Here is a 15,855-nt window from a genome sequence, read left to right on the forward strand (position 1 = left end):
AAACTATAAACCAACATCACTCATAAACATAGATGCAAAAGTCCTTAATCTATGAGCAAATTGAATTCGTAAGTGTATTAAAAGGATAATACATAATAACCAAGTAGCATCTATTCCAAAAATGCAAGATTGATTTACTATTGGAAAATCCAATGTGATATACCATATCACACTACACATTATATAATTCCATTGATATAAGCTTAGTTCTAGAATAGGCAAAACTAATTTGATATGAAATCTAAATCTAATACCAAAAGAAAAAAGGAACAATAGTAGCCTTGGGTGAATGGGAGAGACTGACTGGCACAGGACAGGAAGGAACTTTCTGGAGACTTGAAAATGTTCTATATTGTGATAGAGTTGTGGGTTTTACATGAATATACATGATTGCATTTGCTACATTTCAGTATATATAAACCTTACAAAAAAAATTTTTTAAGTAACAATAACAGTGGGAAGATGGGGAATGGGTAGAAGTATATGAAACAGAATTAAGAGAATACTGGTAAGTGCTGAAGCTGGGTGAAGGGTCATGGGAGTTCATTATACTATTCTGTTTGGGGGTTTGCTTTAATTTACATAATAAAAACAAAACAAAACGTAGAGTTTTTAGTTGAGAAGAAGATATATGAGTCAAAATGTTTCGTAGTTCCTCACCATTACCAATAAAAAGTTACTGTAATTTCCTGTTGCAATTAACAGAGGTACAGTCACTAGTAGTACAATGAATAGTACTTGCTTATACTTTGTGTCCAAGCTAAAGCGAAGAGATTGGTTAGGAGGACTTGCTCCTACATACTCTATGAATAACTAGTAAAACTTATTAGGAATATGAACTCTCAAGAATTTAATAGCTTGCTTTGAATATCTGAAGCACTACCACTATTTAGTTTGTTCAATCAAGAGCCATAAATAAAAACAGTGGATGGAAGTTTCAGGAACAGTTATCAGATCTATATTGTTATCATATCTGGCCGTGTCATGCGGCATGCGGGATCTTAGTTCCCCGCCAGGGACTGAACCCATGCCCCCTGCAGTGGAAGCTCGGACGGAGTCTTAACCACTGGACCAGCAGGAACGTCTGTATTTTCAGCTCTATAGAAAGAACAATGATCTCTCCAAAAAGCAAAGGGGCTGCCTTTGGAGATAACTTCCCTATTTGTGGAAATGTTCAAATATTAGTAGGAGATTTGTACACTGGCAACAATCACAAGAAGAAAACAGCTATTAAGGTTCCTTCTAGTACAGAGATTTTGCAGTTCTCTGAACTATTTTCTCTTCTTTTGATCTAAATTCAAAGAGAGAAGTGCAGGGCTTTGTGGGAATGTCTTTTAAAAAGAATTCACTAGGTGGGTGGGGGGAACTGAGGAGATGTTTAAGGGTACAAACTTGCAACTAGTAGATAAGTCCCAGATATCTAACGTACAACATAGTGATTATAGACAACAATACTGTATTATAAACTTACAAGTTGCTAAGAGACTAAATAAAATAAAATAAAATAATTCAGCCAGAATGCAGTGTCATGATAAAAGCTGTAATACAGCCACAAACCCCAAACTTAGTATTCTGGCATATATGGTTATGAACAGCATGCATAGAAATTTTTGGAAATTATCACAAAAATGAATGGTCTTAGATTTCTGGGCTGACCTGAAAATTTCTAGATTAATCTTTCTTGTTAAAGTAATAAGACAAATTATAAAATCAATCACAACATGCAGCCCTGACCCAGGTACTGTGTCTTCTTTCCTCAAAGAATACTGATTATTGTGGGCCCTCCTCTGATTTAAGTACTGTGGAGAAATTAAAGTATAAGACACAAACCTTATCCCAAGGAAAATTACAATTTAACTACAAAGGTACAAACCATCACCACACAGCGATACTTGGTTAAGTGCCAGAAGAGAGTACAGATAAGACGTACTGTGAAATGGAAAGAACATTCTACTGGGGGTGGTTTCAGCAGGCTGCCTTGAGGTTAAGGAACTCAGAATGAAAGAATTTAGACAGGAATAAAAATGTAATGGGAGGGAGGCAGGCACTTCCAGGACAGGAGAACAGGGTAAAGCAAGCAATGTGATGAAGTAACTTGAAAATCAACCTGAATTTTGTCTCCAGAGAATCCCCAGTATCCTCTCAATGCCTTTGTCTAGCTCTCCTATCAATTTCTTCTCAAACCTTTAGATCAGTGGTTCCCAAAGTGAGGTCCTTGGACAAGCAGCATCATCAACTATCTGGGAACTTCAACTGCAAATTCTGAGGCCCCATCCCAGATCTAATGAGTCAGAAGTGGGCAGAGGGAGGGAATGGAGCGGCAATCTGTGTTTGAACAAGTCTTTCAGGTGATTCTGACGGCCCGTTCAAGTTTGAAAACGATTGCTCTAGGACTACCTGATAAGCACAACCCTCCGCGCAGGAACCTGATGACGTTCTGAGCGCCTAACTGAGCCACTTTGCTGGGTGCAGGAAGGGAGTTGATACCAGGTCCCAGCCCTCTAAGAGTTCAGTCTCTGGCCCAATCTCGCTTTCTCCTCCAGTACCGCTTGTTCCAATCACCATCCTCTATGCCATCGCCTCCCGTATTACTTTACCCTCACAGGGCCCCTCTGTCGCCCTACCTCAGACTCAGAGGGGACGTGGTGCCGGCAGGGAGAAGAACTGCCCAAGGAGACAGGAATAGATGTAGCGCTTGCCCAGAGCCCGCCCAACAGGAGTAAAACGCCTCGGACCCATAAAGAACCGCTCCAGTGCCACCGGCTCGGGCCCCGGCCTGAAGCTGAGGAGCCCGCTCTTCCACTCGTCTCGGCCGCCATCTTCAGGCCGAGCATCGTTACCATGGAGTACGTGACGGCTCCGCGCCCAGCGCCAGCCCCGCCCCTCGCCTCTCGAGGCAGGTGGAGGGACTTGGCGGTGGAAAGGTGCTTTTTGATTGGCTAGCGTCACCCATAAGAAGTTCACCGCGGAAGACGCTGAGTTGCATCACGTCCATCGCGTCTCATTCGCGCGAAACCAGCCAATAAAAGCCACTTGGCGGCCCACGTGAGCTGAGCTGTGGGAAGACTAGTGGGTGCAGTTGGTAATGGGATGTTGATACGTCGGTGTCCTTACTGAGGCAGTTTTTCACTTTTTAATTCAGTTATTCACCGAAAAGATATGCACTTACTAGGTGCCAGGTGCTTAGACACATGCAAAATCTTTTATGGTTAGCTCTCTGTATAAAAGGTAAGTGGAATGTAATTTTCATTTTTACTTATCCTGAGTCACCAATTCTAGACCTACTTTTTAAAAAAATTTTAGTTGATTTACAATATCGTGTTAGACCCACTTAATGAAAGTCATTTTCTGTAAAATCAAATGTGTTCTTTACTATTCAAGCCCATCCCTTAACTTCTATGAATGTAAGAATTGCAACTGCATTAACCCCGGAGACTAGGTAGATCTTTGCCATTAAGGCAACTACCTTAAAAATTGAGCCGTGAGGAACTATAAGAAATTGTAAGTTGGGACAAATCTCCTTGTGGCCCACAAAACAAAGAATTAAAACCAGGGACTGAAAGCACCGAGCTTTAACAGTCATTCCAGGAACTGAATATTGTAAATTACTATGCTAGGAACTGTAGTAGAAAAAAAAAAAAAGGGCAGAAAATCCCCAAGAATTTACAATTCATTGGTGAAGACAATGTACTTTAAAAAAGAAAAAAGAAAAAATGGTTGGGGCATTTTACCAGTAGACTCATTAGATGTGTCTATCATCCCACAACTAGTGGAAGCTGGGATTTCAAACAAAATGTATCACTTTATAACGTACTCTCTACACAAAACCACAAAGAAATTGCGGATTGTGAGTAAAGAATGATACCGGTTATCTCAGTTTCCTAGAGGTAAAGGCAGTGTCATGCTTGTGGAGGGGCAGTTTCAATAGTCTAAAGGACAAGCTGCTAGCCGTTTTAAGTTCATTTCTGTGAAACATTCAACTCCTCCAATGTAGCTTTGGCTTGAGGACTGCCTTTGCACTGACCAAACCTCGCTATGGGTGCAGAAAAGCGTAATACAGGCTCTCACTCCCCCCACCCAACCGTCTCCTAGTCCCCCAACTTTGTAAATGCACTGTTACCCGCTCAGCAACCAAAGCTAGGAAGTTAAGTTTTGAAGACTCCTCTCTACAATCAATTGGTTTTAACATTCGGTTAATGTTTAGTCTGCTCTATTAAAGTACTCAAATATTTCAATTAAGACTACAAAGCCTACCTGGTTTTCCCTTCCTTCAGTTTATGCTGGGTTGCCACAGGGATCTTTCTAAAATATGAATCTTGTCACCTGTCACTCAAGCTCTTCAGTGACACTCTAATACAAGAATATTGTTAGAACTTCCCTGGCAGTACAGTGGTTAAGACTCAGTGTTTCCAATGCAGGGGGGAAGGGTTCCATCCCTGGTCGGGGAACTAAGATCCCCGACATGTCATGGGCAGTGTAGCCAAAAAAATAAAGACTAGGGCTTCCCTGGTGGCGCAGTGGTTGAGAATCTGCCTGCCGATGCAGGGGATGCGGGTTCGTGCCCCGGTCCGGGAAGATCCCACATACCACGGAGCGGCTGGGCCCGTAAGCCATGGCCACTGAGCCTGTGCTCCGCAACGGGAGAGGCCACAACAGTGAAAGGCCCACGTACCGCTAAAAAGAAAAAAAGACTACTGTCTAAAATCCTGGCACCTGGTAGTTTTCTAGACTTACCTTCCAATTACTTCCAATTGGTTTCAGTCACACTACATAACCCAGTTAAATTGTTCAAGTGCCTTCTGGTTTCGCAATGTTTGTGCCATTTCCCTTTTTTGAAGTACCACCCCCAAGTATCTCTTCCTCTATTCGAAGATCCCCAAGAGTACAGCTATTTAACTGGCACAACAAAGTAGTTAACCTTTAGTTTATGTTGGCTGTTTTTTTTTAAATTATGTTTTGGCTCCGTTGGGTCTTTGTTGCTGCTCACAGTCTTTCTCTAGTTGCAGTGCGCGGTCTTCTCATTGCGGTGGCTTCTCTTGTTGCAGAGCATGAGCTCTAGAGTGCAAGCTCAGTAGTTGTGGCACACGGGCTTAGTTGCTCCGCAGCATATGGGATCTTCCCGATCCAGGGCTTGAACCCATGTCCCCTGCACAGGCAGTCTTAACCACTGTGCAACCAAAGAAGCACCACCACCCCCCTTATATTTTAATATGTCTTTTGGTTGTGTCGGGTCTTAGTGCAGGCTCTTCCTTGTGGTTCACACGCTTCTCTCTAGTTGTGGCACGCGAGCTTACTTGCCCCGCGGCATGTGTGATCTTAGTTCCGCGACCAGGGATCAAACCTGCATCCCCTGCATTGGTAGGCGTATTCTTTACCATTGGACCATCAGGGAAGTCCCCTAACCAAATTTCAAGTTGTGGGGCCATGAAATGAACTGCTTAGATCCCACGAAGAGAGCATAATTGAGCAATGACTCCAACCTGCTTCTCCTTACCATCCACCTCATTTGTCTTGAGGCCATGGCTCCGGAGGGTTGCTGCCAGACAAATAAGACTGGCAGTACAAACACAAGCCCCTTTTCGGTGACTTCCAACAGCAATTTTGGCTTCAGGGCCGCCATTAAACTAAGCAAACCGTAGAACTGCTGCGCGCCTTCATGCTAATAATTTTTTAGAATCTGCTTCTTAGAGAAAACAAATACAATTAAAATCTGTTAAAAGGGGTGCTGTTTGGTAAACTCCCAGTTTTCTGTTGGTATTTTCAGTGGAATGTCAAGATCTGTTGGTTAATAAAAGGAGTACCTGCTACTGCATCAAACACCTAAATCCACCATACTCGAACTGATGCCTTGGTTCAAACTTGTATTCAGCACATTCTGAGATTTAAAAATATTCTGCAGCCCTGCTTAGTTGCCTTTGTATCATGCCAAAACGTCTCAATCCTGCACTTTACTATTAAAACATGGAGTAAAGGACAGCAACCCTGTCCAGGCATCCTGACCACCTCCCACCAAGATTTTTTAAGGTATGTGGCAATTTAGGGACACTTTCAACTTAGACATTATTCCCAGTCAAGCGTTATATACTGGATGCTTTGCCCAGTCACAAATCCCAAGGATATCTCATCTAAATGAGCTGCCAAATACCATCAATATAATCCTCATTCAAATTTCTCCCAACTACCATTTTTAAGCCCCAAGTTTCCCAACCAATCTATATTAAGCAAGTGCATGCTACTACAAGGTACTTTAGGAAGTTAAGATATTTTCAGTTTCTTTCAATTTAATGAGGGAGGCAGTTACCAGTACCATAGCTGAAATAAGGGGAAAAGTTATAGATCCATTTGATGTGGAAATCTGGAAAAATTTCATGGTGTATATCAATACTGGCTAAAAACTGACTTCTATCCTTCCTGCGGGTATCTCCACTTGTCCAAAAACTTTTCATAGGCTAGGTTCCAGCACTCCATCACTGTAAACCTTCCAAGATACTCCTTTCCACCGTCCCCAAATAAAGCTTACTTGTAACCTTCCCGCCAACATTTAAGGTCTTATATTAAGATACATCCTATCCTCATCAAAACCCTCCTGTTGTCTAAATCTCTGTAATTGCCATATTCTCTGGGCTCCCGTATACTCTGAAAACGCCCGATAACCACCACCATTTAAGCACTTCGCAACTGAATTCAGGGCAAAGAATTTTTTAAGCCGTGTTAACAAAAATACAAGGGAACAAATCCACACTTTTATTTATTTACTTTTCAGTAAGTTTAAATCCTTGAAGGGTACAGCATCTGGTGTGGGGGGAAAGAACATAATGTCATTAAGTGCATGTTATATACAAACAGTTATTGAATACCACAACATGAATAAATCTCCCATTGTCCCATTACCCATCTCTGAAAGGCACCCAATGACTTATAGCCTACTGGGAAGGGAACTAAATTTTTAGAGCCTTCAGTTTCTAGGTTAACATTCTTTAACTAAGAACCAGTACTGGGAACCTGAGAGTCCATTTAATTTTGCTTCCTCTAATGATAGTAAAAGCCTCCTCTGATGAGAAATCTCAACTGCTCAGCAGGGTTCAAAAGTACCCTGTGACCCCAAGGATGTAGCCATGTCTATTAAAAATAGATCCTAGGGCTTCCCTGGTGGCGCAGTGGTTGAGAGCCCGCCTGCCGATGCAGGGGATATGGGTTCGTGCCCCAGTATGGGAAGATCCCGCATACCACGGAGCAGCGAGGCCCGTGAGCCATGGCCGCTGAGCCTGCGTGTCTGGAGCCTGTGCTCCGCAAAGGGAGAGGCCACAACAGTGAGAGGCCCGCATACCGCAAAATAAAATAAAATAAAATAAAATAAAAATAGATCCTAACTGAAGAAAACAGGAGCTATCCTGTTAAAAATATCACAGAATCTGTAGTTGAAGTCCTGGGACATGAGCATTGGTTTTCCTCTATAAAATAAAACTAATACCTATTTGAACAAGACTGTCACAATGAAGAGATCGGAAATATTAATTATGCCAGGAAAAGGTATGTTGAATTTTTATTTTCTAGCAATTACTTCAGAGCCCAATAAATATATTTGCCATAAAATTGTTCATTTAAATAGGTGACCCTCGAACAACACAAGTTTGAACTGTGCGGGTCCACTTATATACAGATTTTTTTCCAGTAAATGCATACTGCACAATCCGCAGTTGACTGAATCCAGATGAAGAAGCCAACTGTAAAGTTGTATGTGGATTTCTCACAGTGCCCCTAACCTCTGCATTGTTCAAGGGTCAACTGTGCTATTCCCCACCACCCCCAGGCAGCTTTAGCAATTACCTGAAATCTAGGCACAATCCATTTGAACCCTTTGCCTTCACTTTTCTTATAATGCCAAGAAAATGTCCCATAATACACTTACACAGTAGCCCCTAATTTTACAGCATGATCTATTGGTGACATTTTATAATCACAATAGTCCTTAATAGTCAAAGCCAAACACCGTGAGCTTAGTTTGATTCAAAAGGTGCCACGTTGCTAATAATGTACTTACCACACGGATTCTGTGTCCAATGGCCTTAGCAGGAAGGTTGCTTCGGAATTTGGCACGAACCATGCCACTGTTTCCATGAGCACGAGTTATCTTTCCCCAGATTACTCTGGTTTTGTTAGGTTTTCCACCAGGAGTTACTGTATTGCTGATTTTAAAAGAAGATTAAAAAAGGCATGAGAACCCAGACAACCAGTATAGTGTGGTACAAAATCAAGGTGACTTCTAGACCAGTCGCCCTCAACCCTAGCTTAAACGGTAATAGCTGTAATATGCGGAGGGGGCAGGGAAGGGGGGGACAAGAAATGTGAGGACATTTTGAGTGTAGGGAGAGAGGAACTTGTTTGTAATTTTAAATAGCCAGGGAAGGCCTTACTAAGAAGCTAACACCAGAAAAAAGATTCGAAGGTAAGGGAACAGCTTGTGTTAAAAACTGAGGTTGTGTCCCTGGCTTGTGGAAAGGCAAACGATGCCAAGAGATGAATCCTAGCTGGGTTAAGAGAGGACAGAGGGAGCCCTGAATGCATACGGTCTTAGAAGCTCCTTAATGACTTTAGCTTTTACTAAATGAGATGAGGAAGAGTTGGAATTTGAGCAATGTACAGATGATTTGACTTATAATTTTAAAGGATTGGGAAATCCCTGGTGGTCCAGTGATTAAGACTCCACGCTTTCACTGCCAAGGGCCCGGGTTCAATCCCTGGTCAGGGAACTAAAGATCCCGCAAACCACGAGTGGGAAAAAAATTAAAAAATTTAAAGGATCACTCTGGTTGCAGGAGGAAAGGGGGATGGGGGAGATGAAAACATGTTCCCAAAGATCTTTTTAAAACCAATTTAAATACACAATAGTCCACCCATTGCTTCTACCCCCGCCCCCACCTCTATCCCAGAGATTTTAATTGATCTGGAATGGGTTTAAGAACCAATGCTCTAGAGATAACATCTTTAAACATCTATAAAATTGTAACTTCAAGAGATCAACAAAATGAATTAAGCCATATGAAAAATGCTCTATAAAACCTTAAGATCATAATACAAGGACCTGACGCCATCCTTAAAACAATAGCTGTAATTTTTCTAAGTGCAGAAGACACCTATATCCAACACTAACCGTGAATTTCCTTGAACTCCCAAAGTAGAAACCACAACAGTACCATTTACTTAACTAACTTCAAATGAGACCAATCAAGTGAAAACTCAAAAAGCACAATACTATCAACTTACTTCTTTGCTTTGTACACGTAAGCACATCTCTTGCCTAGATAGAATTCAGTTTCATCTCGAGCATATACACCTTCAATTTTCAGGAGAGCTGTGTGCTCCCTCTGGTTGCGTAGACCCCGCTTATAGCCAGCAAAAATGGCCTTGGACCACAGCCTAAGACAAAATATACTGTTAATCATAAGCTGTTAAAAGATCTCACTTAACTTCAACAAACCACAGGTATGAGTTGACTTGTAATGACAACCACCTAGAAGTTACCTATATAGCAAACATCTAAATTTTTTCCCCACCAGTTTTAAACTCACATGTAGGCTCACGCCTAATAAACTACAAGTACAAAGCAATGATATTTAAAACGCATACCTTCCAGACATATTTGTCGTTTTAGAAGTCCTGTTCCCAGCAGGCCTTAAAACAAAAATAAATCAGTTTAAAATCTTGCAACGCGCGTTTCCCACCTAGCCTCCTCTGGAATAGCGCCCCAAACTCAGAGAATACCTGATAACTAAGCAAATTCCAAAAGGAAGACAAAACCTAAAGTAGCAAGACAGTACACTACAGAAAGTAACTCCTAGAAACCCCAAAAGAAAGCCTTAATAAAGTTCACGCCACGATCATGGGAAAAAAAAAGATCAAGGAGCGAGAGAAGCACGCAGAGAACAAGACTTTTAAACACTGAATGGGAAAGAAAAGCTAAGGAAAGACATAGTAAACAGGCAAAGCCAGGTTTGAGGTGGGAGTAAATGAACAAAGAACCCTGCCTAAAAGTGCCACTGCTGCCAGACAAAATGCATCTATTTTATATTTTACTCCGCTAGGGACCGCAAGCAACTCCAGTTACCGGAGCACCCATTCTCGGAGGTCAGGGGACCAGCACCATCAGTCCCGTATCTCCTCCATCCTGTCCTCCCTGTTGCTGGAATCCATAGAAATCATTAGCTGGTAGAGCCTCGGAGCTGCACCAGCATCTCATGAGAGGCATATAGCCGAGCCGACCCCACTTATTTGCCCCCAAAGTTCAGCCGCGGAAACGCCACACACCTCCACAGGGTCCAAGATGGCTGAAAAAGAAACAGAAGGCCCCGCCGCGTGGCCTCGTGGGTAAACACCTCTCCGCCCCGCCCCCCCATTTGGGTATCTCCCGCCACCGCCAAAAAAATAAGCTTCAGAAATCGTCTTCTGACTGAAATAAGCCACGTTCAAGAGCACTCGTACAATTCTTTCCCTAAGTTTTTTATCTTTGTAAACTGCAACATGTACTATATACTTTGGAACAGAGGGAGGCAAAATGGTAGCCAGCTAAAGGAGAAGAACAGGTCCTCCAAAGCTCTGCGTTGCCATAGAAACACCTTAGCTTGGTTCCAGCGGCGTCGGGTGCTGTAGCGGGAAAAGTGAAGCCCGACTGGAGGACTACCCCCGCCTCGAATACCCCAGATTTGATTCGCCAACAAGTGGGTATCTTTCCTTCTTACCACATAGCAGTAGGGCGAACGGAAACTCTCGGATCCTAGCCAGGAAGAGAAAGACTGCGAACACAAAGGCAGGAGAAGAGAGCTCTTCCTTCTCTTTATCTTTTGTCCCCCACCACCCTCATACTCCTTATACTCCTTATACTCCTTATACTCCTTTTGTCCCCCACACCCTCATACTCCCCTCCTTCTGCTCCTTTATCTCTTTCCAGAAGTGACTTAAGTTCTTACCGCCAGTCTTCATTTTGACTCGGAGGGTGAACAGCACTGTCCTGAAAAGGCTTTGTTGCCTTTTAAGGAGAAGTCATTCAGCTGCCAAACTCTGGCGGCGCGCAGCACCGTGGTCACGTGCCATAGGTCTTCAGTAAATATTCGTAGACTAGAATGGGATAGCTTAGTGGACATGAGAGATTTACATTTCCTAACTATTGCACATTTATGTGTTGCCCTATGGATTCATTCCTTTTGTCAGCAGTTTGTTGAATGACTGACTACCATGTACGAAATTTTGTTCTTGGCTCGGAGGAGGCTGCAGTAAACAGAACAACAGAAAGCTCTGCCCTCATGGAGCTTACATCCTAGTAGGCGGAGCAAGACAATGAGCGAGTAAAATATATGGCACATTAGAAGGTAATGTGAGAAAAATTTTTCCCTCTGGAGATTGGCTCCAGATGGGGCAAATGGCAGATACCTAGAAATATGCCACTGATTTAAGCTAGTACCTGATGGACCAGTGGTGAAGAGGTGAGGGGAAGAGTCGTTCAACTTGAAAGAATAGCATATGCAAAGACCCTGAGTTGGAAGGGAGCATGATTCCATAGGGAAAAGAAGCCCATTGAAGCTGGAGCCATGAGAGCAATAAAAGTGCAGTGCCAGATGCATCTGGAGAGGAAGAGGAGCCCAGATCATGCAGGCCCTATGGTCCAAGTTAAGAATTTTACTTTTTTTCCCAAGTTAGTGAGAAACCATTGAAGGGTTCTAAGGAGAGACATGATGAGATTTTCAACTTTAAAAGATGAGTTCTTCATTTCAAAAAGATCACTTTTAATTTGGAAGCTGTGGGGCTTCCCTGGTGGCGCAGTGGTTAAGATCGGCCTGCCAATGCAGGGGACACGGGTTCGAGCCCTGGTCTGGGAAGATCCCACATGCCGCAGAGCAACTAAGCCCGTGCGCCGCAACTAGTGAGCCTGCACACCACAACAACTGAAGCCTGTGCGCCTAGAGCCCATGCTCTGCAACAAGAGAAGCCACTGCAATGAGAAGCCCGCACACTGCAACGAAAACTAGGCCCTGCTCTCTGCAACTAGAGAAAGACCCAATGCAGCCAAAAATAATTAATTAATTTTAAAAACTTTGGAAGCTGTTAGAGTAGTTCAGGCAAGAAACAACAGCTATATTCAGCATGGTGTTGGGGGAGATAGAAATTGAAGGTAAAATCCACAGGACCTCATGGTGGTTTGAATTGGGGGAATGCTGATGTCAGGATGGCAGCAGAAATGACTCCTGAGTTTCTAGTATTGAGGAATGAGAAGCCATAACAGAACGAAAGCACTGGATTCTACATAAGCATAGTCCCATCTTACCTATGTGAGGCACACTTACCTATGCCCCAGGCCTAAAAAATGGAAAAATAAAGAAACAACAACACAGCAAAAAACCAAAATCTTAACACCATGCTATTTCCTGCTAAGACTGTCCTTGAACCAGAAAATTTGGCTAGTTTGGAGTATCTTGTTTTCAGTTTACATAAAGATTCTTTAATTTTTGCATATGAGATGTTTGTTGCATGAGACATACTTGTAACCGCCCTCCTCAGGATCACTTTACTGTGGACAAAATCACACTGGAAACTTACCATTCATTATTCATTAGGTATAGAGCAAAAATCTCCAGAGGGTGTTCTCATTGTAAAGCTTATTTAACCAGAAAGGACTTTGGTTTACTGAGGAAGGGTAACATCTTAACAGCAGTGTTAAACTGATTTTCAGGATAAATACAGTTTTTCTAAGTGCGATCTCAGTTTTTTTTTAAGTCTGGGTGCAATAAATTCTGTTAATCTGGCAGATCAGGGAAATGGAGCCATCAAATTAAATAATTTAGTAATCAGAATAACAGAAAAGTAAATTTCTTATATAAAGATTGCCAATTAATACTCAGAATATAATTAAAAAACATACAAAAGCCATGCTGGACACTAATTTACCTTAAGAAACTCGAAGATTATATTTATCTGCCAATAATTAAGCTGACTACTTAATACACCTGTGCCACACGGTGGCGGTGGTTCTTCCACCTCCGGGACCGCTCTGCTAAGCCAAAAGGGGGGATAAGCCACAGCACTTGTAATTCTTTTTCTCTTAATGGAAGAGTATAGAAATAACTTAAATGTCATTCAACATTCCCTTAAACTAATCTCAATGTTTTCTTCCCACTTTAGGTGACTGCATTTTTGTGAGATTATAAATGTACCAAGGAGGTTAACAAAACTAACTCAAGAAGAATGGAAGAGTATGTTCCAAGTTCCAATTTATTATATATTCATATGTATATATATATAAAAAAATATATATGAAATGCCTTATGTTAAATTTCCGTGTATTGTTTACCTATGGCTGTGTAACAAATTACCCCAAAACTTAGTGATTTAAAATATAAACATTTATTATTTCACACAATTTCTGTGGGTCAGGAATTTAGGCGTAGCTTGGTTGGATGGTTTAAGAATTTGGGAGCAGCTTAACTGTATGGTTCTGTCTGGGGATTTCTCATAAGTCAAAGTTGGCCAATCATCTGAAGAGTTGACTGGGGCTAGAGGATCCACTTCCAAGATGGCTCATTTACAGAGCTGGCAAGTTGATGCTGGCTGTTGGCAAGAGGCCTTAGTTCCTCACCCTCATGAACCTTTTCACAGGGCTCCTTAAGTGTCCTTGTGACAAGGCATCTGGATCCCCACAGAGTGAGAGATATGAGAGAATAATGGAGAAGCTTTAATGTCTCAAATTCACCTAGCCTTGGAAACCACAATATTCTTTTGGTTACATAGGTTAGTCCTATTCAATGTGGGGAAGACTACCAAAGGGCAAGAGTACAAGAAGGTGAGAATCATATGGTCCATCTTGGAGAATGGCTACTACGTTCTATTTTTCACTAACCATGAGACAGTTTTGGTTGGCATCTAAAGATGTTGCTAGAAAAAAGTTTATTTTAGCCCAAGTTCAAATTGGTTAAGCATAGCCAAATAGCCCAGGCTACATATCTTTATTAACCAGTAAGTTGCTTTTCTTTGGAAGGTCAGAATGTTACTGGGAGGTATTTAGCAGAATCATCTGCAAACTACTTTTGTTCATTATCTTGGTTATATTATATGACAAAATGGACTTTGTAGGAGCCAATCTACATGCTGCCTCTGCTTCTGAGTTTAAGTAATTTTTAAACATTTGGTGGCTGACTTATTTTTTCCTCCATTCTTAGAGGTCAGCTGGAAGCCTCAAATCTTCCTCCAAAAATCTGGCATTCTGAGGTGAGAGTGTCAGTGACAGGTGAACCACCTACTGCTGTAGAAGAAAATGAAGAAACAGCCAAAGAAACAGCCGTAGAAATCATCCCAGAAGTCATGGAGCCACTCTCCCTTCTAGATGTACTGAGGATCTCTGCAGTTCTGGAGGACACCATAGACCAGCTCTCTATTCTAAACTATATCATGCCAGTTCAGTATGAAAAAAGAAAAAATATCAGCGTGGTATATACATTCAGCATTACTTAATTTTTGCTTTCTTTTCTTTTTATTTCTCCATCATTGTCAGTACCTATGCCATTCAATTTAACTTGGGAAATAGCACCTTCATATCAGATAAAGGGCTACAATAATTACTGAGATATGTACTCTCAATTAATGGAGTGAAATAGACATAGCTCAAGGTACATTACCAATCAGAATATCCTTTTCTTCCAATATATTGGCATTATTCTAAAAGGCCTATAGATAAATCAGTATAAATACAATATATATACTGAGGAGATGGAACAAGTAATTGTGTTGTCTTACCTATCTTGTATTTCTCAGCTGCTAAAAGCTAACTGAACACTAGAGGGAGGAAATTCAACTGGACCCTGTCAATATTGCTTTCATCTAAAATGACTTTGTTATTGCTAAATATCTTGCAATCTGCCTTTTTAAATATCCAGCCACATCATTGTGTCAGCCATTACATTTTCAATGATGTTATGGACTCCTCCTCAAAGGACCACTGAGTTATCAAAAAACTCAGCTTGGTAGTGGGCAAAATCTTTATGAATTCTTAAGCTCTTGTAAGTTTTAATAACTTGGGTTGTAGATATAAAATAGAAACAATTTATAAATACAAATACATATTTATTACGTTTAACAAAATTACATTATATAATTTGTACAGAATATATTCTTATTTCTGATTCTATGATAAATGAAAATTGCTATAAAAATGAGAGGGTAAATTGATTTTCATGTCTAACAGAAAAGAAGTCCATATGTATTGTGATTAGAAAATTAAATTTCCCTTTAATTGCCCCTTATGATTTTAAATTGATTTTATTTTTATTTATTTTTGGCTGTATTGGGTCTTTGTTGCTGCGCGCAGGCTTTCTCTAGTTGCGGCAAGCGGTGGCTACTCTTCGTTGTAGTGCGTGGGCTTTTCATTGCGGTGGCTTCTCTTGTTGCGGAGCATGGGTTCAGGCGTGCGTGCTTCAGTAGTTGTAGCTTGAGGGCTCTAGAGCGCAGGCTCAGCAGTTGTGGCGCACGGGCTTTGCTGCTCCGTGGCATGTGGGATCTTCCCGGACCAGGGCTCAAACCTGTGTCCCCTGCATTGGCTGGCGGATTCTTAACCACTGCGCCACCAGGGAAGCCCGGCCCTTACGATTTTAAAGTTATTATTATATGTATAACCTGGGTTTATACAGCTTTTATAAAAGTTTATACAAAATTTTAATAGAACACTGGATTTGGAGTTGGGGACCTTTATGGTTTAATTGTGTGCTATGGGCAATTCATTTCGCTTTCTTGGTCTTAGTTTTCTCATTTGTAAATTGTGATAGAGTTTTTTTTTTAATTTTATTTATTTTTTGGCTGTGTTGGATCTTCGTTGCT

The 15,855-nt window shown here is 41.5% G+C and overlaps 3 protein-coding genes across 4 annotated transcripts in view; 1 reads left to right on the top strand and 2 right to left on the bottom strand.

Annotated features, from left to right (window-relative positions):
* The window catches only part of LMLN (leishmanolysin like peptidase), a gene marked incomplete at its 5' end in the record, with an annotated part of 74,967 nt that extends 72,124 nt beyond the window's left edge, over positions 1 to 2,843 (bottom strand). Inside the window, one exon of the mRNA XM_082839184.1 lies at positions 2,625 to 2,843. Coding sequence (XP_082695310.1) covers positions 2,625 to 2,843 — 219 coding nt within the window. The remainder of the gene's footprint in view (positions 1 to 2,624) is intronic.
* Positions 2,844 to 6,711: 3,868 nt separating this feature from the next.
* Positions 6,712 to 10,281, bottom strand: RPL35A (ribosomal protein L35a). 2 transcript variants are annotated; one of them, XM_082839439.1, is made up of 5 exons: positions 10,227 to 10,281; positions 9,628 to 9,672; positions 9,265 to 9,417; positions 8,042 to 8,186; positions 6,712 to 6,792 (listed from the first exon to the last, which is right to left on the bottom strand). In XM_082839439.1, exons 1-5 carry the CDS (start codon positions 10,244 to 10,246, stop codon positions 6,769 to 6,771), a joined length of 387 nt encoding a protein of 128 aa, XP_082695565.1. In that variant the 5' UTR covers positions 10,247 to 10,281; the 3' UTR covers positions 6,712 to 6,768. The 2 variants fall into 2 exon arrangements, with proteins under 2 accessions (XP_082695565.1, XP_082695566.1); XM_082839440.1 differs by lacking the exon at positions 10,227 to 10,281 and adding an exon at positions 10,106 to 10,191.
* Positions 10,282 to 13,201: 2,920 nt separating this feature from the next.
* Positions 13,202 to 15,855, top strand: part of DRC9 (dynein regulatory complex subunit 9) — a gene marked incomplete at its 3' end in the record, with an annotated part of 39,272 nt that continues 36,618 nt past the window's right edge. Inside the window, exons 1-2 of the mRNA XM_082840272.1 lie at positions 13,202 to 13,241; positions 14,205 to 14,472. Coding sequence (XP_082696398.1) covers positions 13,234 to 13,241; positions 14,205 to 14,472 — 276 coding nt within the window. The 5' untranslated portion in view covers positions 13,202 to 13,233. The remainder of the gene's footprint in view (positions 13,242 to 14,204; positions 14,473 to 15,855) is intronic.

This window comes from Leucopleurus acutus, assembly GCF_964270905.1.
Source record: "Leucopleurus acutus genome assembly, chromosome: 5".
Taxonomy (NCBI): Eukaryota; Metazoa; Chordata; class Mammalia; order Artiodactyla; family Delphinidae; genus Leucopleurus; species Leucopleurus acutus.